The sequence below is a fragment of the Pipistrellus kuhlii genome, unplaced genomic scaffold (genome assembly GCF_014108245.1).
Source record: "Pipistrellus kuhlii isolate mPipKuh1 unplaced genomic scaffold, mPipKuh1.p scaffold_m20_p_10, whole genome shotgun sequence".
Taxonomy (NCBI): domain Eukaryota; kingdom Metazoa; phylum Chordata; class Mammalia; order Chiroptera; family Vespertilionidae; genus Pipistrellus; species Pipistrellus kuhlii.
Genome location: NW_023425405.1, coordinates 55,514,136 through 55,541,064, shown reverse-complemented (window position 1 = coordinate 55,541,064; position 26,929 = coordinate 55,514,136). Strand labels below are relative to the sequence as shown.

Genomic DNA, 26,929 nt, shown 5'->3' with positions numbered 1-26,929 from the left:
CAGCCTTTGTGCAATAGCTGTTGAGGGGAAGCTACAACATGGAGGAAGGGATGGGGTGCTTTCCTGCCCTTCCTCAAAAGAAATCCGAGCAGAAACTTGGGTTCGGCCTTAGCCAGTTTTCTCATGGTTAGAATTTTGGCCGTGAACTGAAAAGTTGAGGGTTTGATTCTGGTCAGGGGCATCATTAGAGAAAAAAAGAAATTTGGATTCTCCATACCATTTAGAATGAACAGATAAAGGAATGTGGGTCGTTTATACCAAGGCCTCTGCAAACAGACACAGTGAGCACCTGTTATTCCTCAGTAGGCACAGGGTCTGGTCCTGGTTGAGATGGGCAGGGAGACTCAATCTCTCAAAAATGCTCCAAAGAGCCCAAACTGGTTTGGCTCAGTGGATAGAACATAGGCCTGCGGACTGAAGGGTCCTGGGTTTTATTCCGGTCGAGGGCATGTACATTGGTTGCAGGCACATTTCCAATAGGGGGTGTGCAGGAGGCAGCTGGTCAATGTTTCTAGCTCTCTATCCCTCTCTTTTCCTCTCTGTAAAAGATCAATAAAATATATATATTTTAAAATGCTCCAAAGAGCAGCCCCTTGGCCATTCAGTAGGGACTCTGCAGGCTGTTCCTGATGAGGGAAGTTATAAAGCACTGCTCTCGCCACAGCCCAGCTATGGTGTTGCCAACATCAAGTATCCAGCAGAAAAGAGCAATCATCAGCTTTCACTTTCTAGATAAACTTCCATTTATTTTCACATCTGTGGCTGAACCATAGGTTCACCTTATAGTGACAATGAAAAACCTTGTAAGCACAGTAAATCTGGTTACAAACAACTGGATGCACTCCAGCGAGATGGTGCCCATTTATGAGATAATACAGATTTCTTAGTCCAGAGGGCAGCCTAATGAGCATGTTTCTGGCTTTTCCTCTTTGCTATCAAATCTGCTCATGACACCCAATCCACAGGTACTTCTTTAACTGCTGAGTTACTGCCTGGTTTCGCTCGGGAGCCCTGGCTAAACCAAGCTTCTCCATACACTGAAATCTTTTCCACTGATCCATTTTACTTACCCATTCTTGAATTTCAGGCAAACTCTCCAATTTGGAGATGGCCTGGAATTCTACCAGGTGGAGGGAGAGACCAGAATGCACCATAGTTGAACATCTGGTATGTACAGGGCCAAAGATTAGGAAAACCCCTACCTCTGTCTTTCTGGCATGGTCCTGCCCACCCCTTTCACTCTGCTTCATTGGTATCTGAACTGTGTTTATTTCTTCCCATAGATTGGGATCCTGCTGACTACAGTTCCTTGAAGAAGGGACTGTGGGATCTATCTGTGGCATTTTAAACCACAGGTGTTTTTGTAAGCAAGCTCCATGTCCTCAGTAAATCACTGAGTAAGAAGAATTTTCCATATTACCTAGTCCAACATCATACCAAGAATTCCTTCTCTGGCATACTGTGGTTGAATGCTGTTCAGAAAAGGGAACATACCACCTAAAGGTAGTACTATTAATTCTTCTCCCTTTACAAGATCAGGGTGAAAACCAGAGCTGGATCTCACACTCAAGTTCCTGGTGGGTAACCTGTGAAACTAGAATTCCCAGAACCCCCCCAAGTCCCTCACAGTATGAGGCTAGGTCCTAGTTAGAAAGCTCCCAATATGCCAGCATTCTGTCCTCATCTGACTTGGTTTGTTCCATAGCCCTGGATTTCTTCATCACCTTCACACTCTTATGGTCTCACAAACATTTCTTAGAGGTCTCCCTCAATTCCTGGTACTGTGACTCTCGGAGTAGATGCTATCACTGTGATTATCCTTAAGAGCAGCATGTTCAGACAGAGCCTTCCCAGAGGCAAAGCTGGCTGGGGTAATGACGCTTTTCCCTGGTGTGGTTATGCACAACCAGGCAGGCTAAAGGCGGTGCTAGGTGATAAGGAAAAAATGGGTCCTTCCCTTACTACTTCATCAACAAAATGTCCTAATTACTTATAGACATTGTTTCCAGGCATCTCAGGAAGGTCAGGGGAAACAAAAGCGTGTGGATATAATCAGCTTTTCTACCTAAGACTTAGGGTTTCTGTATTCTCTGCCTTCCACCTCAGGCTCCAAGCAGGAGTAACATAACAAATCAAACTGATTTCAATCAAGTTTCAGCAGGAATGTCTCTGCTTTGATTTTGCTTCTTATTTGGCTTTGCCTGGATAGAAGCCAGAGATAGAGATAGGATTCTGGCAAAAGCAGCAATGTCTCACAAGATATAAAAAAGTTTTTTCTTAAAAGCTTTTTCTCTTTCACCAGCCTCTCTTCGCAGATGAAAATATGAGATCTGTAAAGGAAAAGAAAGGGACTTGCACCCAAGTGCAAAGCCACTTAGGAGCAGCACAGGCTCAGAAGACTCCCAGGGGAATGAATGACCCCGACCAAAGGACACATGGTAGCCAAGGTCCCTGAAAGCAGAACTAGCAGGAAGAGGGTATCCCTGTTTGCCTCTGGTGCTCCGCTCTCAGTGATCTATGAAGTCCCTCAGTCCGTCCACTGACAACTCGGAAATGGCCAGATGGGTGAATATTTTCTAATGGCTCAAGAAAGTTGCATTATCACACCAGCACCTCACTTCTGAGATGAAAGCTGGGAGTGCCAGTGCACCCAGCTTTTCTGAAACTCCGTAATGCTTCTGGAAAGTGATTTTTTTTTTTTTTTTCCTGCTGAGGACTGTCAAGAATATCAGACACTAGAAATCGAAAAGTCATCTTATTGGCTTATAAATAACAAGAACTGGAAGTAAGTACCTCTAAGAAACATGGTTCAGGCATAAACGTTAGGCTGTTCTGTCATTTCTCTGGGATTTCTGGCTTTTATAGCTGGGGCTGAGAACACGATTCCAAACATTTTAAACCAGGACCTCGGCAGAGGTCTCCAGCAGTTTAAATGCCAGTGAGAGGCTTAATGCTACAAATCAAGCTGGTGAAAGTTAAGCACTGTTCTCCTTAAGAAGCTTTTAAAGTCAGATTTCTTGCTCACCCAATATTTAACAAAATGTACTTTAAAAGAATTAGTCTAGAAAGGCCATACTGAGCTATCGTTTGGGAAGAGGCAGTCCATTAGCACACGAGTGGACTTTAGCTAGTATTGGAAGGAGCAGGAGTATGGACTGAGGCTTGAGCACTTTCTTCTAACAACTGTCTTATCACCAGGGGTTTAAGGCTCTGCCTCAGAACTTCAAGCTTTGGAGGTTCTTCCCATGTACCTGTCTATACCCAGAGCTGCAATCATTCTTAATCTATTACCCTGTGATGAATTACCAAAGGCCAAATCATGTTTTCCTCTCTCTTTGCAACTTCTGCTTAGGTCTCATTTTTTTTTGAAAAGATGGGGATGCTGGACTCTTTCTGTGTTTCAAAATGTGCTATTATTGGTCAGGCCAGGGTGGCTCAATGGTTGAGTACTGACCTATGAACCAGGAGCTCATGGTTTAATTCCTGATCAGGGCACATGCTTGGGTTGTGGGCTCCATCCCCAGTGAGAGACATGCAGGAGGCAGCCAATGAACAATTCTCTCTCATCATTGACGTTCTCGCTCTCTTCCCTCCTCTCTGAAAAAAAAAAAAAAATGCTAAAAAAAAAGTGGTATACTGGTAATGCTGTGAAGTTCCCAAACTCAAGCATGTCTCTAGTCAAGTGTACAGGACCCCGAATGCATCAATGTGTCAATCAATAGTGATTACTTCCAGAGTGGAGGAGCTCAAGTCCCTTTCTCTTGTCCTGGATAAGCATGGATAACCGGGAGGGAGATTCACAAAACTCCCCCTCCACTACCTTCCCCATACCACTGATGGGCCTCTAGACCTTCCGTGTTAACGCCAAGGCCAGAGGTTTCGAGCCCTGTTAGGAGAGGACCCGGTGGGTCAGGCGGCTGTCCAGATGGGTCACTCTCACTCCCACAGCCTCCGTTGTGGCCTGACCGTAAGTGGTCCTTAAGCGTCTGTTTGTAGCGGAAGCTCCTGCCGCAGTAGGCACAGGGGTAGGGCCGCTCGCCTGTGTGGATGCGCTGGTGCTTCATGAGGTGGTGCTTGCGGATGAAGGTCTTGCCGCATTGCGTGCAGCTGAAGGGCCGCTCTCCGGTGTGCAGCCGCCGGTGGTTCAGCAGGTGCTCCTTGCGCATAAAGCTCTTACTGCAGTCTGTGCACGGGTAAGGACGCTCGCCTGTGTGGATCATCTGGTGTCGGATCAGGGCTGAGTGGCCATTGAAGTCAATGCCACACTGGGGGCAGGAGAAAGGCCGCTCCTGCGCATGCCCGCGCTGGTGGAGCAGGAGGCTGATTTTCAGGCTGAAGCTCCGGCCACACTGCGTGCAGCGGAAGGGCCTCTCGCTGGCATGAGCTCGCCGGTGGTTGGTGAGGCGGGCCTGGTCTGCAAAGCGCTTGGGGCAATCAGGACAGGGGAAAGGGCGCTCAGTGCTGCTGTGGACCCGTAGGTGGTAGGTGAGTCTTGACGGGTGAGTGAAAGTCCTGGCGCAGTGTGGGCAGGTGGGGGGCGTCTCACTGGCATGGGACTGGGGGTTGCTGCCGAGCTCAGCTTGCTGAGAAAAGTGCTTGGGACACTGGGCACAGGACAAGGGGTGCTCATCAGTGTGGCTACACTGGTGGCTCAGCAACATGTCTTGGCTGAGGCTCTTGCCACAGTGGTGGCATGAGAACATCTGCTCTCCAGCAGGGGGAGGCAGGGGGTAGCTACCCAACTGAGTGAACGTCACTTGTCCCTCAGAGGCTTCTGCCAGGTCAGTGGCCGGATGTACATAAGGTGTCATGGATGCAGGTTGCTGGCCTTTGAAAGCCACATCTGAAAAAGAATCCTTTGCTGCTGCTGCTGGTGGAGAAGAGAAGGGGACAGGAACCTCGGGGCACAAGGAGGCTCTGGCGAGGCCTTCGGCTTTGATGACAAGCTGCTCATCTGAAAGAAAGGACTCAGAGTCACTCCCATCACATTCTCACAGCAGCTGAGCGTCCCTCCCCAGCTCTCACAGACTGCTCTCAGCTCTCAGTTGGCTCCAATAAGAAGCTCAGTATAGGTCTGAGATAATCATCAAATCATCCATGGTCCCTGTGGCAAATCACCAGAGAATTTACTACTGAACATCTTCAATTCTCCCCGTTTGAAGAGGAACAACCTTGACATCAATCTTCCCACCATTACTTTATGTTCCTCCTCTGCTCACAAACTTTGAGTTTGCTGCCAGGCCTAAACTCATGTATTAATCTACTCCCATTCCTCTGTATTCTACCAGATAAAGCCTTCCTGGTTGCTAGCTCTCTCTTTACTGACCCTGAGAATGAAGTACACATTTCTGCTTCATATCTCTGCTTACTCTGTCCTTCCTTTTGTAGAATGTATCCACCCTCTTCCAAATTATACCCAGCACTTCACACCAATCAACCAGGGCCCAGCTCTGGCTTCAAACTTCTTTAGGCCTTATCTAAAAATGTAAACCAAAACTGATGCATAGTCTCCGAACTTCTCATTTCTTGAATATAAGTCCCACTCACCCCTGACACTTAACAACAGGCAGGCCTAGTATTGATGTGTGCCTTCATTATAAATATCTTGAAGAAAAGAACCTGTCTTATTTCCTAGATTCTAAAAGAACATAGGGCATAGAGGCTATTAAAAATCAGATTGCATTAAGTTATGTAAACAATCAAGTACCATCTCGAGATTCTCTTCTATAACTTCAGAAGGAAGATAATTTGCTGTTTCCCTTCATCATTTCTCCTGAGGTCCAGCTCTTTATTGATAGTCCCATTTGTGCTTCCCCAATGACATTTTTGTCCCCACTGCTTGTCCTGCTCCCCTTTCCCCTTTTTGTTCTATCCTTTCTCCATGATCTTTAAATGTTCTTCTGTCTTTCCCCATCCTCATATTTTCGGTCTATCTGTATGCACTTATTTTTCTTCCCCTGACAATTCTAATTTGTCTTTACACTTAAGAGTGTGTTTTCTTGTCTGGCCAGCGTTGCTCAGTGGTTGAGCATCGACCTATGAAACAGGAGATCATAGTTTAATTCCTGGTCAGGGCCCGGGGAAGTGAGTGTAGTGTGTGCAGAAGGCAGCCAATCAATGATGTTTCCTATCACTGATGTTTCTATCATTCTCTACCTCTCCTTTACTCTCTGAAATCAATATTATTTTTAAAAAGAGTGTATTTTCTCACTTTAAATGTATCTTAATTTGATTTGTTAAATTTCTCACTTATTGGAGTATGTCATTTTCCCCTTTTCCCATTCTTCTCTCACTTCCTTGCCTCCACATCCCATTTCAAAGCTGTGTTTTCAGTCAGTCCTGGCACAGCTGGACTTGGGCGTGAAGGTCTCTTCAATTCATTACTCACCAGCATAGGGACCCTTGTATATGTCACTCTGCTTGGTCTCCTGTGGGGGCCCAACCTGGGGCTCTTCCTCTTGTTTAATCCAAGACAGAATATCTGATGTTGAAATGACAGGCTCTGTTTGTAGGGGGAAAAGAGAATGGCCTTCAGGGACTTGAATCAGAAAATGAAAATAATCATGTTGGTTTGTTAAATACTACACATGGTGCCCAAATTTAACTATAACAACAATATGGAATCAGCCTTTTAAAAATGCTTACAACACCTAGAGAACTAGTTCAAAATGAAGCCAAATTTATTTATTTTGAGGAGAATCCAAGATGGCTGCCCAGGTAAAAAACTAGCCGCAGCAGCACTTAACAATTTCAATAAAATACAACTAAAATATAAAATGGACATTACTCAGAACTACAGGAAAGTCGACTGACAGAAAATTCTACAACGAGAAGCAAGGAGAAAACCAGAAGGAAGCGCGGAGGAGCTGTAAAAGCCTGAGGTACGGAGACGTGCAGTGCGTGCGGGAGAGGACAGAGCCGGAGAGGAGGGCGCCTGAGTACCTGGCGGGCGTTCCCTAGCGGGAAGGAGATAAAAGCTCCGACTGTGCTGGGCTCCGACTGCTCTGAACCCCAGTTCTAGGTCCCCCGGGACCCAGGCTCATCCATAGGGAGCTGGGCTGTAAGGCGGAACCCGGGGGAAGTGGCGAAAGGAGGTCCCGGCGGCACGCACATTGCGCGCAGAGAAGGGACGGTCGGCTGTGCCGGGGAATTGTCCTGGTGGGGAGGAGACAGGAGCTCCAGACTGCTCTGAACGCCACCTCCAACTCCACGTCCAACTGAACTGAACCCCAATACCGGGCTCATTGGGGGAGAGCATAGACTGTTTGGCAGCAGGCGAAAATCGAAGGCACCTTTCTCTCAGAGGCGCTTGCAGCGAGTAAGGAAGGACCCTGAGACCCAGGAACCACAAAGGGCGGGGCTGACGGAAGCCAAGGCTGTAGGCTCCATCCTGAAACCCCACCCCATCTGTAGCTGCGAAATGCGACAACGAAATAGATAACAAATGAAAGAAATGGAGGACAAAAAGCGACTGGCTATAGAGTTCAAATCTACGCTTATAAGGTTGTTCAAGAATTTCCTAGAAAAGATTGATAAGACCTATGAGGATATGAAAAGAGATCAACTAGAATTAATAAGGAATCAACAAGAAATGACAAGGGATCAACGAGAAATGATAAGGGATCAACAAGAAATAAAGAATACATTGTCTGAAATAAAAAATATTATACAGAGTCCTAAGAATGGAAGATCGCAAGAATCAAGTCAAAGATTTGGAACATAAAGAGCCAGAAGACACTCCTCCACAGAAGCTAGAAGGCAACAGAATCCAGAAAATTGAAGATAATGTAAGAAACCTCTGAGACAACCTCAAGCGAACCAACATCAGAATTATGGGGGTCCCAGAAGATGAGAGAGAGCAAGATATTGAAAACATACTGAAAGAAATAGTGACAGAAAACTTCCCCCACCTGGTGAAAGAATTAGACTTACAAGTCCAGGAAGCGCACAGAACTCCAAACAAAAGGAATCCAAAGAGGACCACACCAAGACAAATCATAATTAAAATTCCAAGAGCAAAAGACAAAGAGAGAATATTAAAAGCAGCAAGAGCAAAGCAGGTAGTTACCTATAAAGGAGCACCTATACGATTGTCAGCTGACTTCTCAACAGAAACCATGCAGGCCAGACGGGAATGGCAAGAAATATTCAAGGTGATGAATAGTAAGAACCTACAGCAAAGATAATCTATCCAGCAAAGCTATCACTCAGAATCTAAGGTCAGATAAAGAGTTTCACTAATAAAAAAAAGCTAGAGGAGTTCATCAACACCAAACCAGAATTATATGAATTGCTGAAGGGGGTTCTTTCAGAAGAGAAAGTAAATAAAGATAAAAATTATGAACAACAAATACGTAACTATCAACAAGTGAATCTAAAAACCAAGTAAATTAAAAAAAAAATCTGATGAACAATATTAACTGTTGAATATAATAGAATCAGAGGTATGGAAGGGGAGTGAACTGATGATTCTTGGGGAAAAGGGGAGAGGGGGATGTGGGAAGAGACTGAACATAAACTGTGCACCTATGGATGAGGACAATGGGGAGTGAGGAAAGGGCAGAGGGTGGGGTGGGAACCTGGTGGAGGAGAGCAATGGTGGGGGGGGGGGGGAAGGAACATTTGTAATAATATGAACAATAAAAATTTATTTTTAAAAAAATTTATTTATTTTTACATGATGTACCCAGCTTGATTCACTATTTCAAGTGGGCCCATTTCATTAAATCTTTATTTTGGAGATGACTCCCATAAATAATGTAAATTAACCAAGTCAGTACGGTACAGTGGATAGAGCACCGGCCTGCAGACTGAAGGGTTTGACTTCAGTCAAGAGCTCATGCCTGGGTTGCAGGCTCAATCCCCAATAGGGGGCATGCAGGAGGCAGCCGATCAATGATTCTCTCTCATCACTGATGTTTCCCTCTCTCTCTCCCTTCCTCTCTGAAATCAATAAAAATATATTTTCCAAAAAAAGAATCTAAAATCAATAGTACCTTCCATTTCATTAGCATAATTACTTTTAAAATATTTCCATTTTTTGTTTCATAGCTTTTTTATGAAATAAGGAATATTCTTTCCATTTAAGTAGAGAGGGCCCACGGAAGTTAAATCTATATAATAAAGAATATGCTAATTGGTCCTACTGTGTCACAATCATGACCAGGCTGACCAGGCTGTGTGCGCACAGGAGCTGGTGGGCGGGGATGGGGGTGGGGACTTGTGCCACCAGGACATGAGGCTGCTGAGGCCCCCCTTTTCCTCCCACCCATCCCTCGTGGAAGCATACACAGGCCCCTGGCCCAGAGCAGGGCATCAGGTCAGGGGCGGGGCCTCAGCAGAGAGCTCTCAGCACTCCTGCACCAAGGTCTGAAGGCACATAGGCAGTTAGGGGGTTTAGGCCAGGAAGGGAGAGCAGATAGGCAGTTAGGGGGATCAGGCCAGGTGGGAAGAGCAGATAGGCAATTAGGGGTATCAGACAAGGAGAGGAGAGCAGTTAGGGGGATCAGGCCAGGAGGGGAGAGCAATTAGGGCCATCAGGCCAGCAGGGGAGCAGTTAGGGGCATCAGGCAGGCAGGTGAATGCTTATAAGCCAGTGATTCTGGATTGTGAATGGGATCCCAGATTAGAAAGGGAGCAGGCCAGGCTGAGGGACCCTCCCCGCCCCAGCCGCATGCACAAATTTCGTGCACTGGGCCACTAGTGCATAATAAATATTCATGGTAAGTACCATATGTTCAATGATTTATTTTAAAATACTGCAGGGGGGAAAAAGCAAAGAAAGATTGACCAACAATTTTTTTCTTAAATGTTAATTAAAAAACAAATATATTTCCCGAACTACAAAGTGAGGTAAGTTTAAATACAGACTTGACTCCTCCGAAACGTATTTTTCAGGTTCCCAATTCTAGGCTCTCTCTAAGACATCATATTACCTTTGCCTATTCAATTACATAGGTCTTTATTTCCTGAATGCTGGGGTGAGGGAAAATAGTGTGTATAAGTCCCTCAGAACTTGGGAGGTTTTTTCAGAAAAAAAAGAAAAAAAGAAAGAAAAAAAAAAGAATAGCCTCCAGAAGCTTATATGCCTCATCTGGTCAGCAAGAAACAGCTATGTTTGCTATTCTAGCTGAGGCCTATATAACTTTTCTTGGCCTAAAAGACCAAGCTGGCAAGCTGACAAGGTGCAGAGAGTAAATTCATGCTCTCTTTATTATTTCTCAGAAAAGCCTTATAGGGCTGGAACCAGTTTGACTCAGTGGATAGAGCGTCCGTCTGCGGACTGAAAGATCCCGGGTTTGATTCTGGTCGAGGGCATGTACATTGGTTGCAGGCACATCCCCAGTAGGGGGTGTGCAGGAGGCAGCTGATCAATGATTCTCTCTCATCGATGTTTCTAGCTCTCTATCCCTCTCTCTTCCCCTCTGTAAAAAAATCAATAAAATATATTAAAAAAAGAAAGAAGAAGAAAAAAGAAAACCCTTATAGGCAGGTTATGGGCTTTATCCTTAGAAACTGAGAACTCACTGGTTTTTCTTTGAATCAGAGACCACTGAAATCTAAGGTACACCCCAAGCAGTAACAAGAGCCTGAACAAGACTAAGGCCCCAAAGACAGGTTACACAGAGACTGGACACAGGTTTTAGCACATGTGGCAGTTTGCCTTTCCAACATCCCACTTTGAGCTACAAGACTGAAATGTATTAAACATGCTCTGACCTTAACTTTTCTTTTTCTTTCAGGTTTTATATACACACATATAAAGAAAAAGCAGGAGGGGAAAGGCTAGGTATAAGGAAAAGGATCTTTTAACAGACATCCATAGGATGAACTTTCTTTTCATCAATGATACGAGATTTTTAGAATGTTTAATTGCTGCCCTGACCAGTGTGGCTCAGTTGGTTGGGTGTCCTCCTGTGCACCAAAAGGTTGCCAATTTGATTCTCAGTCAGGGCAGATGCCCAAGTTGTGGGCTCAATCCCTGGTAGGGGGTATACAGAAGACAATCAATGTTGATGTTTTGCTCTCACAGTGATGTTTCTCTCTCTCTAGAAAAATCAATAAAAAGCCTTTTAAAATGCTTAATTGCTTCTCTGCATCAATTTTGAGTAATAAGTTAGTGCTCTAGAAACCTCAAAGTGAATCAAGTGGCTCTGAATTTGTTTTTATCATTACAAACTCACAGAATGTTACATATTTGATAAGCTCCAATCCACTGTAGTCATTATTCCTTTTAATGCTCAAATGGTCCCTCCTTTGGTGAGTAGGAGCCCCCTCAAATCTGTTCTCTGTCATTTCACATCAACAAACATCTGTGAGTTCTTTTCCATTTCTGTTATGACAAACTATCCCAGGTTCACGTTGGACATTCAGAGCACACAATCAATGGAATTTAGAGACCACAATTTGGATGATAAGGATGCTAACTGCTAACAGGTCACAGCTTCTAGGTTTTTTCAATGAAAGTGTCATTGAGTTTATAGAAAAAGGAAAGTGTCATGAGTTTATATTATATTTAAGATTGTAAGATTTAATTTAAATCCTTTGATTTAATACTTGTATCTTTTCTCTCTCACACTGAAAATTTTGGTTCCTAATGACATTAACACGATCTTTAAAAATTTAAGTAAAATATTTACAAAATCAATACTGTAGCCCTGGCCAGGTGGCTCAGTTGGTTGGAGCAATGGTTTAATTCCCAGTCAGGGCATATACCTAGGTTGCAGGTTCATTCCCTGGTTGGGGTGTGTATGGGAGGCAACCGATCGATGTTTCTCTCTCACATTGACGTTTTAGTTCTCTGATGTTTCCTTCTCTCAAATCAATAAAACACTGAGGATTAAAAACAACAACAATAAAACAGTATATTCAGAGAGGTTTAGTTTCCACTCTAGTCTCTCTCTCTCCCTGAATAGACAGCTGTTCTGACTGGTTTTTATTCTCATCTTCTATTGTTTCTTTGTGAAAATATAAGCAGCTATGTATGTATCTTGATATTTCCCCCCCTTTGTGTGGCATACTAAACAAACTGAGCTGTACCTTGATTTTTTTTTTTTTTACTTGACAGTATATTCTGGACATGTCCACAGCAGCTTAGAGATCTTTCTCATTCCTTCTCATAGATGTTCTATGCAGCTGAACCACTGTTTATTCAAGTATTTCCTATTGATGGGCATTTGGATTCTCTACAACCTCTGGGTATAACATTAGTCAATGGCCAACCATAAAAGCTATGCAGAACTGAAAAAAACTAAGCCAGTTCTCTAGAAGTGTAAGTTGTTAGTACAGCTCATTGGCCACATATTTCTTCATTGAACTTGGGAAATCCCAGAAACTACCCTGTTTTCCCGAAAATAAGACGGTGTCTTATATATTAATTTTTGCTCCCAAAGATGCTCTAGGTCTTATTTTCAGGGGATGTCTTATTTTTCCATGAAGAATACGGTACACATTTATTGTTAAATGAAAATAAAGGAAATTTATTACCTGTATACGGTATGGTAGTACGGTAGTTGTCAACACAAACCAGACAAACTGTGAATCCCACAGTATCAAGAATTTACTCATTTATTCAATGTCATCATCTTCTGGAACATCATCATAACAATCCAATTCCTGAATTTCCTGGTGAATTTCTTGTGACTCCATTTCTTTCAGAATCAGTGGACCAAATCTCTTATGTTTAGCCTAGGGGGAGGCCTTATTTCTTTTGGGATGCCTTATATTTCACTCAGAAGGAAACCAGTAAGTAGGTCTTATTTTCGGAGGATGTCTTATTTTCGGGGAAACAGTAGCTATTCTTTTTGAATAATGATAAAGTTTCTCTGGTCACTTAACTTAGATCAGTATAAGTAAGTTAATGTTTACTGGATTAAATAATTAGGTCTTAACCCTACAGTGCATAGATTATGGTTTTATCAATTATAGTGTGGTGGGAGTATATAACCTGAGGACCTTTTATAAATAAAAGATCAGGAGAACTTGGATACTAAGATACAGGCCTGATACAGATACCTATGTGGTGACAGTATGGCAATTGCTGGCCAAGTCACCACAGTGGCACTCAAAGCACATTCCTCATAGGCCTCAGGAATCCCAACAGTGGACACTTAAAGACACAAAATGAACATGAAAACATTAGTTTATGCCAACAACAGGCTCTGGAGAAAGCAAGAGAATCAAGAAAAACTGAATACTGATCAGGTAAGAGGAAGGTGATAAATGCTGAGTTTTTAAGGTTTGAGAGGTAGTCAATAATAAAATCTGATCACAAAAAATATAAGACTGAAATGTCTACACTGGTTGACTATATTTTATGAGGAAATCTGATTTTGTGTTGTGTGCATGTTTTAAACAGATAAGGGCCTTGCTGTCTGAAAGGAGCTGGAACCTTGAGGTTCTGAGATGTATACAAAGGTATAAACTGAGTTAAAACTGGTACTAATATCTGACTCCTTAAGGCTTAAGGCTTAAGCAGACAAAAATATTCGAAACATGCAAAAACTAATATTTTGAAACTTTCTATGAAACAGGTGTGGGGCTGTAATAGGTGTTAAGTATTTGTGTAATAATTCAAAACCTCTTAAGTTTTATCATTTCCAGGATGCTTCTTTTCTCAAATAGGATAAACTAAAATAAAATGATTATATTGGGATGTGCCTTAATCACTGATTTTGTTTATGAAAAGATGGTCTTGCTGGACCAGAGTGAAGGTATAAACATGGGATAATGGTGATACACCTAAAACAAAAATGATCAAAGTTTCCCCAGCTCACATCAGATGGAAAGACACAAACTGAAAGTAAAGGGATAGAAAAAGACATTTCATGAAATGGATACACAACTGAAACGGGTTTGGCTCAATGGATAGAGCGTCAGCCTGCGGACTGAAAGGTCCTGGGTTCGATTCCGGTCAAGGGCATGTACCTTGGTTGCGGGCACATCCCCAGTAGGGGGTATGCAAGAGACAGCTGATCGATGATTCTTTCTCATCTATGTTTCTTTTCTTTTTTAAATATATTTTATTGATTTTTTTACAGAGAGGAAGGGAGAGAGATAGAGCTAGAAATACCGATGAGAGAGAAACATCGATCAGCTGCCTCCTGCACCCCCCCCACTGGGGATGTGCCCACAACCAATGTACATGCCCTTGACCGGAATCGAACCTGGGACCCTTCAGTCCGCAAACCGACGCTCTATCCACTGAGCCAAACCAGTTTCGGCAATTCACACATTCTTAAAAATAAAATAATGTGTGGCAGATATATCCTTACCACAGAAAGAATGTTCACTTAAGATTTGAGCATTTCATTATATTTAAAATTTACTAAAAAAAAACCCCAAAACAAACAAAACTGAACTCTAGATTAATGATATTCATGCTAAACTACAAAGAGGGACAGGTGTTGATGTCTCTACTGATTTTTAAATATAATGAAAATAGAATTGATGAATTGATGATGAATAGAGGGGTGTAGAGATGGTATATATGTAATAAACTATAAAATGTATAGACAGACTTGAGGGGCTTTTCTTACCACTAGGTAAAATCTAGGTGACAGGAACCTAGGAGTTTGATGTAAAATTACCTTTCTAATTGCTTGAAATTTTTTGTAATAAAATATTAGAATAAAATAACAGTATATGAGACAGGGGTAAAGTTGTAAGAGACATTCATCTAGTAGAGACATCTAGAAGATGAAGTTTCTGTGAGCTTTCTATCCAGCAAAGAACAAAAATGGGGTGAGATTTTTCTACTAGCAGAGGTGGACTAGCAGTCTTTCCCACACAAAATCAAGCAGCTTAACAAAAAATATATTAGGGATGGTTACTCAACGATAGCTGGTTCCCACACTGGGCAACATTTGGTCGAGTCCATCTCTGAGGGACCCGGAAGATCCCGCCCCTCCAGCACAATGACCAGGTGTACATTCCCAGGAAGCCACTTTCCTTCCAAATGAGCACCACTGCTTGCTCTGCCATCTGAGGACATAACTAGGGTTCACAACCTTCATCATGGGATGCAATTAGCAGTCCTCATATGTGTGTATTGATGGATGAAAACATAAGACAAGGTGGTCTCTCAAGTCCTAAGCCATCATCTCTGATCAAGTAAAATCTAGGTGACAGGTTTACAGGGAGACAGGGAGTGGCGAATCTTTCCTCTCACTTACCTTCACTGGGGTCAGTGGGAATCGCACTTTCCTCTGGCCCTGCATGATCCTCCGTATTATGTCCTCCTTCTGGCTGAATCTGAGATAAGACATCAGGCTGATTCATGGCATAATCTAGGAATAAGAAGGGAAAGGGGGTATAAGAAAGAGATAAGTCAGAATGACAACTAATTACCATCAAGGTGGAACTGAAGTTTTCTTTCTTTTAATTTTTAACCCAGATTAAAGATTATTTTTTCCATTGATTTTTTTTTTTAAAGAGAGTGGAAAGGGGGGTGGTGGTGGTGGAAGGGGTTGGGGGGATGGAGGCGGGGAAAACATCGATGTGAGAGAAACACAATTGGTTGCCTCCCAGACTGGAGCCGGGGATCGAACTTGTGCTAACCATTGAGAAACTGGCCAAGGGGAGCTGAAGGCTTTGGGTCCACAGGCCAAGCAGATCTCTTTTAAATTAGAGATCTCATCTCCCCATCCATTCACCTCCAACTATATCCATTAGGAAAATATTAAGAGGAGAGGTAACGTGTGGGAAAAGCACACAGGCTATTTTGGCACAACCTACTTGCTATTTTCATTAAGTAAGAGTGATAGTGTGTCTCAAGGGGAGGAATCAAGGCTCTCCCAAAGTGAAGGTTACCCACGGAAACCACTGCATAGCTCTGAGCTTCATTCACTGCCTGTTTGGCACAAAGAGAAATTATATTTCCTATTTAGCAAGGGTGAACTGGATATCCGTGGCCTGGAAGCAGAATCTGAAGTGTGTAAGGACAACATGAAAATGAGGACTACTGGAGGAAAGGGACTGTTCTGAGACCTCCTGGGGCTGCTATCACCTTCTCACAAGGTGCCAACTCAGCTCACCCATAGAGATGAGAGACTCGTAGTTGCCCTTCATGATATTCCTGTAAAGTTCCTTTTGCCATTCTTCTAACTTTTCCCACTCTGGAGTGGAAAAGTAGATGGAAATATCATCAAATGTCACAGGCACCTGCAATTACAATGACACTGGGGTTAGTCCCTCCCACTGCAATTCATTCAATAAACCTATTCTAAGTGCCTTCTAGTTATAAAAAAAAAAAACTATGTGAGCTGCTGAAAGGTTACAGGAAAAAAAGTTAAGACACAGATCCAACCTCCAAGAGTTTACAATGTTTTCAAGGAGAAAGGTAATATAAGCTTCAAGGTTACAGTCACTCAGAGATAGGTAAAAATGAGAAACAGCATTAATTCACACAACATAACATATTCTGAATACTCACTAAGTACTAAGCCTATTCAAAGCCCCAGAATTATAAAAATAAGCTTTCTGCTCAAAAGGAGTGCTTAACTGTATTCAAATTAATGACATGAACAAGAAATTTCGGGAATAGCTATACTGGGCTGTGGTGAGTCTAGAAGTGATAGGACTCTAACTAGTCTTAAAGGACACGTAGATTATAAATAGGCTAAAGCCACAAATTGCTCATTTTTACATTATTTTTAAAAAATGTATTTTTTTATTGATTTCAGATGGAAAGGGAAAAGGAGAGAAACATCAATGAGGAGAATGTGTCATTGATCAGCTGCCTGTTACATGCCCCACAATGGGGATCAAGCCCACAATTACCAGGCATGTGCCCTGACTGGTAATTAAACTGCGACCTCCTAATTCATAGGTTGATGCTCAACCACTGAGCCATCCTCGCTGGGCGCATTTTTACATCTTGCTCAGCACCTAAAATTGGTCTTAGGGCAAATGTAGATACTCAATAGTTTATTTTAATCTAACCTCGCTACACAAAAGATTTGTAATAGCTTATAATAAAAATACAGATGATAAAATAATGACAAAAATAAAGGATCAGGATGGGCTTCTGGTTCAAGGTTTTGAACTAAGCACACATGTACTTCCCTTCCTTCTCAGAGTTCCACTGACATGACAGTATGTAAGATCACGAGGGACTGTATCTACAAACAGCACCAAGAATGAGAAGGAAAGGCCATCACTAGATCAGAATTCTTTTTATTTTTTTTAAATTTCTTTATTAATTAAGGTATTACATGTGTCCTTATTCCCCCATTATAGATCAGAATTCTTTTTAAAAAAAAATATATTTTATTGATTTTACACAGAGAGGAATTGAGAAGGATAGAGAGGTAGAAACATCAATGAGAGAGAAACATCGACCAGCTGCATCCTGCACACCCCCCACTGGGGCTATGCCCGAAACCAAGGTACATGCCCTTGACAGAATCGAACCTGGGACCTTTCAGTCAGCAGGCCGATGATCTATCCACTGAGCCACGCCGGTTTCGGCTAGATCATAATTCTTTTTTTTTTTTTTTTAATATATTTTATTGATTTTTTTACAGAGAGGGAGAGAGAGAGAGAGTTAGAAACATCAATGAGAGAGAAACACCGATCAGCTGCCTCCTGCACACCCCCTACTGGGGATGTGCCCGAAACCAAGGTACATGCCCTTGACCGGAATCGAACCTGGGACCCTTCAGTCTGCAGGCCAAAACTCTATCCAGTGAGCCAAACTGGTTTCGGCTAGATCAGAATTCTTGATGAGTTTCTTACTGAGACCTGGAGGACGGGCTCCTGCTGGGGTCTAAGGTGCATGAGGAAGCGGACCTCCCTGCAGATGGGAAAGGACTGCAGATGAGGAACCCAGAGAATTCCAAGCTGAAAGCTGGCATTGAGTAGGAATCCAAGTGATGATAAACTGCAGTTTGAAGATCTATCTTTAGAATAGTGGGCCCCCCATTGTCATCCTCATCAGCCTTGGCAGCAGCCTTTACCACAAAACTGAAACCACAAACCTCCCCTGTAAAGAAATTTCCTCACCTGCCTGGAGACAGCATGGGATTCCTATGGGCTGACAACTGGTACCATCTTCCGCCTGGCCTCTGGGAGGTCCCTGCACTGCCCATTTACTCCCTGCCACAGAGCCTTAGAGTGAAGCCCATCTATATGGAGCACCTACAGACCTAACCCTGTCCTGCAAAGGGAAGACCCTTTGAATCAACAGATTTATGCAGTGGCTGAGAAGACATGCCAGCTTCCTATAATTAACCTATTAATCAATGGAATCCTCTACTTACAAATATGAATATGTAATCGAGGATTACGCAATATAAAAACCAATAGCACCAAGATGAGTAAATACCGCAAACCATTCTAGAAGGGGGAAAAAAACCCAGTAAACTGAAAACCAAACAAACTCTAACACACAGTCCCAGGGAAATTCAAACACATATTGCATCCATTTAAAAAATTCAGGCTGTTTTTAAAAAACAATATTTTTATTGATTTTTTACAGAGAGGAAGGGAGAGAGGTAGAAACGTCGATGACAGAGAAACACCGACCAGCTGCCTCCTGCACACCTCCCACGAGGGGGGGGGGGTGATGGATGTGCCTGCAACTAACGTACATGCCCTTTACTGGAATCGAACCTGTGACCTTTCAGTCCGCAGACCGACGCTCTACCACTGGCCAAACTGGTTTTGGCTAAAAAGGACCAGAAAAATAAATATTCTTGAAAAATACATAATTGTTCAAATAAAAATTAGAAAGGCTAGAAGGGAGGTCACAGAACTCTAAAAAAGTGAAAAGGATAAAGGGAGAAAAAAAAATCTAAAATAATAAAAGCGGGTGTGCTAGTTAGACCTGAAGTCCTTCTGGATGAAGCTGAGGCTTCGAGGGAAGCTGGTGCTGGCAGCCGGGGGAAGGAAGACCTACTCTTAATGAATTTCATGCATTGGGTCTCTAAAATATATATATAAAAACCCTTCTCCTTTCTCTAAAAATCAATAAAAATGTTCAAAAAGAAAAACATGAAGGAAAAGTTAAAGTACAAATACAATAATCCATCACCTGTCAAATTAGTTCTACGATGAAAATATTAATAGAAAAAAATGGGTAGGGGATGAAATATTATAAATCTAGTTTTATAGAAGAAAATGTCCCAGACTTCTGATTGAAAGGCCACGACAACTGCCTATTACAAATTTAACAAAACCTACATGCAGACATATCCTCAATAAACTTTAGAAAAACCAGTATGAATAGAAGATAAAAGCTTCTAGAGAGAAAAAACACACACAGATACCTTACAAACAAATGAGAATCAACTGGGTAGTAAACTTTTCATCGATTGCATTTGATGTTGTGAGACAAAGGACCAATGCCTTTAAAATCCCGAGAAAAACTGAGTATTATTCAGCCTTAAGAAGGAAGGAAATTCTGATTTGCTATAACATGGATGAACCAGGAGAGACTAGGTTAGTGAAATAATCCAGTCACAAAAGGACACATATTGTATGATTCACTTGTATGAGAGTCATTAAATTCACAGAAGAATAAAGTAGAATGGTGGGGGGCAGGGAATGGGGAAAAGGGGAGATAGTGTTTAACGGGAATATAGTTGTTGTTTAGTTTGGGAAGTTCTGGAGATGAATGGTGGCAGTTGGGCAACAATGTAAATGTACTTAATGCCACTGAACTGTACACTTAAACGTGGTTAAAATGGTAACTTTTATGTATGGTTAACCACAATTTTAAAAATTAACAAGTTTTCTGAGGAACAATTATTTTGAACTTGGAATTCAAAAGGGCAAAATAAAAACATTTTCAACTAAACAAGGACATAAAATTTTACTTCCCATATACCAATCTAGCAAATCTGCAATATATATAATTTCATTAATAAATCTTTAAGAGAAATAACATCATTTAATATATGACTAGAGGCCCGATGCACAGAAATTCGTACAAAAGTAGGCCTTCCTTCCCCTGGCTGCTGGCACCAGGTCCCGGGATGTTTCCTTCAGGCTGCCCAAGGTACATGGACCCCGGCTGGCTTCTCTCTGACCCCAACTGTCAGGAAGGATGTCTGAAATGACGCCCAGTCTAATTAGCATATTACCCTTTTATTATTATGGAATTCAGAATTTAAGATGGACGGTTTAAATGTTACCCATTACCCAGGGAAGACAATAAGTAACTTTAACTTACCCTTTCTGCTATTCTTATGACAAATGCTAAGTTTAAGCTATCCAAAAGAACTTTTGGAGGGTCTCCAAATAAAAGTAAAACACACTGTGGGGCCCTCGCTGGTTTGGCTCAGTGATAGAGCCTCGGCCTGTGGACCAAAGGGTCCTGGGTTCGATTCCAGTCAGGGGCACATACCTTGGTTGCAGGCTCCTCCCTGGCCCAGGCCCTGGTCAGGGCTTGTGCAGGAGGCAACCGATCGGTGTGTTTCTCTCACATCAATATTTCTGACTTTCCTTCTCTTTTCCACTCTTGCTATAAATCAATGGAAAAATATCCTTGGCTGAAGATTAACCAAAAAAACAACAAACAACACACACACACACACACAAAATAAAACACACTGTGGGGAAGGCTCTCCATCAGACACTGACTCTGAGATCCTCCAAAGTACCTCTTCTTTGAAAGTCAATTACTGTCATTTTTTCCATTTCTCCCTTTGCTGTTCACTCTTCAACCTGTTCCATTCAGTCTTCTATCTCCATCACCACACTGAGACAACTCTTATCAAGGTCACCAGCCGATGTTGCCAAATCATATCCTCATCTTTCTAGACCTTTCAGCAACATACTCAACTCAGATGGCAATTCTCTCCTAGAAACACTTTTTCTCCTCGTCCTTGGGACTCCACAGACTTCCGTTTTGTTCCCTTTCCTACTTCATGGCCACTCCTCCCACCCCTGGAGTTTTGTTCTCTTGCTTCTCTACTTTCTCTCCTGCGGTAACCACTCCAGGCTCGTGATTTATACTGCAATCTGTACATCAATAATTCCCAAATATTTCTTACCTTTGAGCTTCAGAGACCACTTAACACCTCTCCTGAATGTGTCACAGGTATCCCAAACCTGCCAAAGGAGAACTCCTAACTCCTTCCTACCCCAAGATAGTCCCATCTCAGGAAATGTCAACATCATCCATCCAGTTCTCTAAGCCTAAGTGTCAGTGAACCTAAGGTCTCTATGAGCATATACTCTGGGCTAAATACAACTCCATTATTTATACCTAGTAACAACATGATCTTGGACATGTAAAGGTTCTTATGAAAATGATGGAAACACTTAGAACAGTAAATTATTATTCTTAACTCCTCATTCTCTAATTCTCACCATTAAGCCCTATCATCAAAACATCCTTAATCTGTCCACTTGTCTCCAGCTCCATTACTGCTACATTCATCCAAGCTACTCTCATCCCCCCAAATATTACAACTGCCTTTTTTCTCCATTTCTGTTCTTACCGCCATGATCCATTTTCCACAGAGCAGCCAAAGCGATTCTTTCAAAATGTATACCAGATGTTCTCCTCTGTTTAAAACCCTCCAATTTATTCCCTAGAGTATTAAGGTAAAATCCAAATTCCTTACCTTGGTCTCCAATGCCCTAAACCTTTGGTTCACAAATCTAATACATATTAGAATCAGTGATGGAGCTCTAAGAATTATTCATGCTTAGGTCCCATCTGGACCTATTAAATCTGAATCTCAAGGTGAGATGTCCATCTAAAATTTAAAACCATATAAGCGATGCCTATGTTGAAAAACACTACTCTACTCGCTCTTCTAGTCACGCTTCCGATTATTTGCTGCACACCTGCTAACTGGCCTTCTTACTCCCCCTAGGTATTCTTTTTGCCAGAAAGCTCTTCTTCAGAACTTCTCACAGTTGGGTCCTTCCTGTTAATGAGTCTCAGCCTAAATTTTAGCTCCTTTATGAGACTGTCTCTGACAGCCAATCTAAAATAAACCATCAGATAGCGCCTTCATTTTTGTCAAAGCACTTAAATATAATCATTTTCTTGTTTGTTTATATTAACTTTCTTTCTTTGCTAAAACTTAAACTCCAGAAGAGTTTATAGGAATTGTTCATTGCTATGCCTTCAGGGAGCAGATGTCAAGCAAAAGAGTAAGTGTTCAGGAAATATTTGTTGAATGAATGAATGAATGAATGAATGAACAGGCATGGTTGGGAACAAGCTGCCTCAAGGCTGTCTTCCATAGCTTAAAAATAATGGCTATTCCGTTCAGAAAGGCTGGGCTCCAGCACAGCAGAACACTTCTGTAAAGGAGCTGAAGGACAGAGTCTACATCAACCTTAGGCCTACAAATCACCAGAAACCCTTACATTAACCATTTACTCTACGTCCCTTCCCTTGTTCTCCGTCTAACTTTTTCACCAGAATTGCCAATAAATTAAAATAGTCTGGTTTAATGATATTTAACCAAGGTTGTGGCAGACAGGTAAACAAAGAAAAAGTGATTTGGGTATAATGAATAAAAGAAAGCAAAAGAGGGGAAAAATCCACCTGTCAGATTTCCAATTTTGTATTGGAAAGTTTTCCAATCTAAAGCTTGACACTTCAAATGATCTGCTAAATTGAGCGTGAAATACTTCCCAAATAGATAAACGTAACACAAGGTCAAGGTTCCCAAGACTATCCCTTCCTAAGGATTGAACCCTCCATCTAGACGTGAAGCACTACCTTTGGGATATCTCCTTTAACACCCGGGGGCAGCCGCAGGATCCAGAAGTTCCTGTTCCTCAGCAGGTTCTCCAAGTTCTCCAGCCGCCTCTGCAGCAGCCCGTACTCCTGCAGCAGGGTCCCCAGCACGGCCCACTTGCCATCCAACTGGTTCCCGAGATCAGCCACTGTTTTTTCACAGCTGGCCATCTTCTTCTCTGTTGTCCCTGTCCGTCCTTCTAGATGCAGGAGCCGCCGGCTGTGCACCTCCACCTTTCTCTCTATAGCCTGCACAGCGGCCACCACTGTCCACAGGGAGATGGCTGCAGTCTGCAGGTGTGCCTCGTTTGCTCCCGGGGGTGTGGGGAGGGGAAGGGGCTGTAGGGACGTAAGGCATTCGGAATCCCATTCAGAAGTCTGTGTGCAGTGGAGAGATGAGACAAGGCACTGAGTGTTAGAAGAGGCCCTAATCCAAACTTAATCGAGATAAGAACTGCTTCACTGGCTATCTGGGGGTCATCTAAACACAGTTTGAGTACTGCCTGCATACCCCTCATCTTCATGGAGCTCATCAGCATCAAAAGTCAAGAGAACTGCTTTGATGGGTCAGGGATGGATTAGGTCAAGACAGTGCGTGAAACTAGATCAAGAATCAATCAGCCTGGCATATTCCCTAGATGTAAGGAACTTTAGCCAATTGTTCTCAGGCTCAAGGTTGCCGCTGCATTCTCTGTTAGTGGGAAAGGCCCACATGAAGTCCTACATGCCCCAGGAACTTTCCAGGTCTCACCCAGTTCAGCGTGCTTACTGACGTGGACTCTGGCCCTGTCCATCACCCTTCTTACAAACCACAACCATGTATCTGGCAGGTGTGGCTCAGTGGTTGAACCATGAGGTTGTGGTTCGATTCTGGTCAGGGCACATGCCTGGGTTTCCGGCTGGATCCCCAGTGTGGGGGAAGGTGGGGGGGGGGGGGTGGCTTTGATCCAAGGTTCCCTCTCATTATTGATGTTTCTGTCTCTCTCTCTTTCTATCTGAAATTAAAACATAGTTGTTTAAAAAAACAAAAAACTCACAACCATACTATTCAGTAATAGCTGAACAAGCTTTGAAAGTTGAGTCTAGAGAGTTATAAAACAGAATTGTTTAATGTTAATACTGTATTACTCCACAAGGCAGAACTAGAACAACATGGAATTTTTAGGCAGGCAAACTTTGGTCTATATAAGTAATTTTTGAACTAGATCTTCTAAGAAAGTAACAGGTTATCTCATCACTGAATGTACATTGAAACAGTATATTAAAAAAAAAATTCCTACAATAGGAGGTTGGATGAGCATGACTTCCACAAAGACTTCTGAGGCCATGGTAACCGGCTCTATGACCACAACCTCCCACTTCTTCAGCTCATGCCCTATCTTATTTTCATTTCACCTGCTCTGCATTCCCACTAAACCCTTGACCAGTCCATTTGCTGCTGTTTTATCAGACTGTTCCAAGCTTTGCTTTCCTCCTCAGCTGATCACTTCAGCCACTTTCAACCCTGTCTTTCTGCCTCATCTGCTGGGCTAACCTCCAGGCTGTAATCAGTCCTGAGAGTTCTCATTCTGTTTCTGCAAGCAGGCTGGTAAGTCACCGAACCAGGAAAACTGGTGTCACCACACATCAACGGTCCCTAAGCTCAGCACAGACTCAACACTGGGTGGCAACCCCATACTGCTTTTCCCATTCCATGTGTGGCCACTACAACCCCCATGCCCTCTCCTTACACTTTAAAAAAAGCAAAAAACATTTTATGGATTTTTTTAGAGAGGAAGGTAGATAGAAATATCAATGAAAAAGTCATTGATCAGCTACCTCTTGCACGCCCCCTACTGGGGATGTGCCCACAACCAAGGTACATGCCCTTGACCAGAATCAAACCCCCGACCCTTCAGTCTGCAGGCTGAAGCTTTATCCACTGAGCCAAACCGGTTTTGACTCTCCTCACACTTTTACTACAGCGATCCTCAAACTAATGTGCATAAGAATCATCTGGAGAGTTCATTGAAATGCAGGCTTTGTTTTGGGAGGTCTGGGAGGAAGCTTGAGAATCTGCATTTTTCACAAGCTCCCAGGTACTGCTGCTGCAGCAGGGCCAGCCCCTCACGCTCTGAGGACATGGAAAAAAATTAGGTAAAAACTCTCTGAACATTCTCCTTTTTCTTCACACCCATATGCACCTCAGACTCATTAATAACTTAACCCATGCTTTCTTTTTTCCTTCCCACAGGAAAAAGGTTCATCATATTTAAAACTAATCTCTCCACTTCATGCTCTGAATGCCAACTCCTTCCACTTTTTTGGGTACGTTCTATCCCCCCTCCCCCCAACATTTCTTCTCCATAAGATAGACTTGCATTGTTCAATATGGTAGCCACCAATGGCTACTGGGCACTTGAAATGTGCTTATTTTGTTTACTATGTGCTGTAAGTATAAAAAACACACACAGATTTTAAAGACTTAGTATTGGGGAGGGGGGTATGTGCAAAACTCGATCAATTCCTTACTTTTGACCACATTTTGAAACATTTCATATGCACTGGGTTAAATAAAATACATCAACTTCATTTATTTGTCTTTACTTTGTAAATGTGACTACTAGAAAATACCAAGTGACACACGTGGCTTCCGCTGTATTTCTATTGGCCAGAGCTGGCACACACGTGCTCACCCCTCTACCATATGTTTTTAAACGATTGGAAAAGGAAAAGAAGATCCAAAAAGCAGAGATGGCATTCCCCACCTCAGTGTTCCTGCCTCCTCTTTTTCCTCTGCTTTTCTCATTTCCCAGTCACTCCTCAATAGCCCAGCCTGGCTCCTGACCCACTGAGACTGCTCTCCTCGGGGGTGGGGACCAAAACCTTAGTTCGCAAATCCCAGGCGTATTTTTCGGCCCCGAGTAGCTTGTCTAGTCCCTGCTCCTTCTCCCTGGGTGCTGGGTGCTGAGTGGGTCGCCTGCAGCCCTAGCAGCAGGCGGAGAGCTTGGCGCCCCGGGCCCCGCGGTCAACACCCCGAGAATAAACACGAAGGTGAGCCCGCCGGGGGCGCTGACGGAGACGGGCCCTGCCGCGTGCTGGGCCCGGGGGCTCCCTGTCCCCCGCATCTGTGGCTGAGAGGCTCAGGGGGCTGCACCGAGGGAGACTTTGTGAGGATGCACGCGCCCAGAGCTGTCGAATGGCCCATGGCAACGCCACAGGGAGCCCAGCGCCCTGCGTCCGGCCGGCGGCCGGGCTGACACAGAAGAAACAAACCTCCGCTGGGCTGGGAGCCGCGGGCCTCCCCCCGAGGGCGGCCTCCGGAAGCCCGGGGAGGCGAGCCCGCCCAGACCCGAACCCCAGGCTCCGCCGCTCGGGCTGCGCCCCTGACAGGCCCCGGTTCCCGCCCTTCTCCATGCCCACGGGGCCGGCGCCAGGGCCCGAGGCGCCCTTACCGGAGCTGGGGCCGCCTCGGCCATGGCTCTGCGCCGTCCGGCCCGGCCCGGGCCGCAGTCGTTCCGGTCGCCGCCGCCGCCGCCGCCGCCGCGCGGACCCTCACAGACGGCAACCGCTCGACCTGTCTTCCGCGCCCAGGCTCGCGCGGCCGTCGGGCCCGGCTGCTGGGGGCGCGGGGACGCGGCAGGGGCAGGGCCGCCGGCCTGAGGGGCTCGGGTGACGGGGAAGCTCGCCTCGCTCGGCCCCCAGCGGCCCCTCAGCTGGCGCTCTGAGGGCACCGAGCGCACGCCGGGCACGGCCGCGGCCCAGACGCGCCGCCCGCCTTCCCCCCCCTCCGCGCAGCGCGCCCCCTGCCGGCCCGGCGGACACTCGCCCGGCGGCCGGACCGTCTGGGCTCCAGCGAGGTGGTTGCTCTAGGAACCACGTGTGGCGTTTTCTCACACTCGGGAGTCTCCGCAGCTTGCAGCGTGGGGCGCAGCCGCAAACCAGAGCTCGTCAGGGGAGTGTTTTCTTGCTGAAGGTCCAATAAGCAGGCACCGCCTGCAGGGAGGCGGGAGGCAGCCCGATTCCGAAAGGCGGACAAGGGCGCAGCGCGGGAGCCGGGTGCCAGGGAGGCTGCTGGCTGGAATGGGTGGCACAGGGACGCGCGGCTGTGAGGAGGAGGACGTGCATAAATTGCATAAATTGCACATGTGGCAGCCAAGATGAAGTGGTTCACATCCCTCGTGGCCCGCGTTAGGGTCAAAAAGCTAGTGCACAGCAGTCCTTCCGGATCATTGAGGTTATGGT

At 44.1% G+C, this 26,929-nt stretch overlaps 1 protein-coding gene across 2 annotated transcripts; it reads right to left on the bottom strand.

The window, feature by feature from the left end:
* Positions 1 to 719: 719 nt before the first annotated feature.
* ZNF398 (zinc finger protein 398) lies at positions 720 to 26,448 on the bottom strand. Of its 2 annotated transcripts, XM_036429859.2 has the most exons (6): positions 26,140 to 26,448; positions 22,688 to 23,083; positions 16,035 to 16,161; positions 15,174 to 15,287; positions 6,389 to 6,502; positions 720 to 4,954 (listed from the first exon to the last, which is right to left on the bottom strand). In XM_036429859.2, the coding sequence occupies exons 1-6, from the start codon at positions 26,161 to 26,163 to the stop codon at positions 3,798 to 3,800; spliced, it is 1,932 nt and encodes a 643-aa protein (XP_036285752.1). In that variant the 5' UTR covers positions 26,164 to 26,448; the 3' UTR covers positions 720 to 3,797. The 2 variants fall into 2 exon arrangements, with proteins under 2 accessions (XP_036285752.1, XP_045434591.1); XM_045578635.1 differs by lacking the exon at positions 22,688 to 23,083.
* Between the last annotated feature and the right edge of the window lie 481 nt (positions 26,449 to 26,929).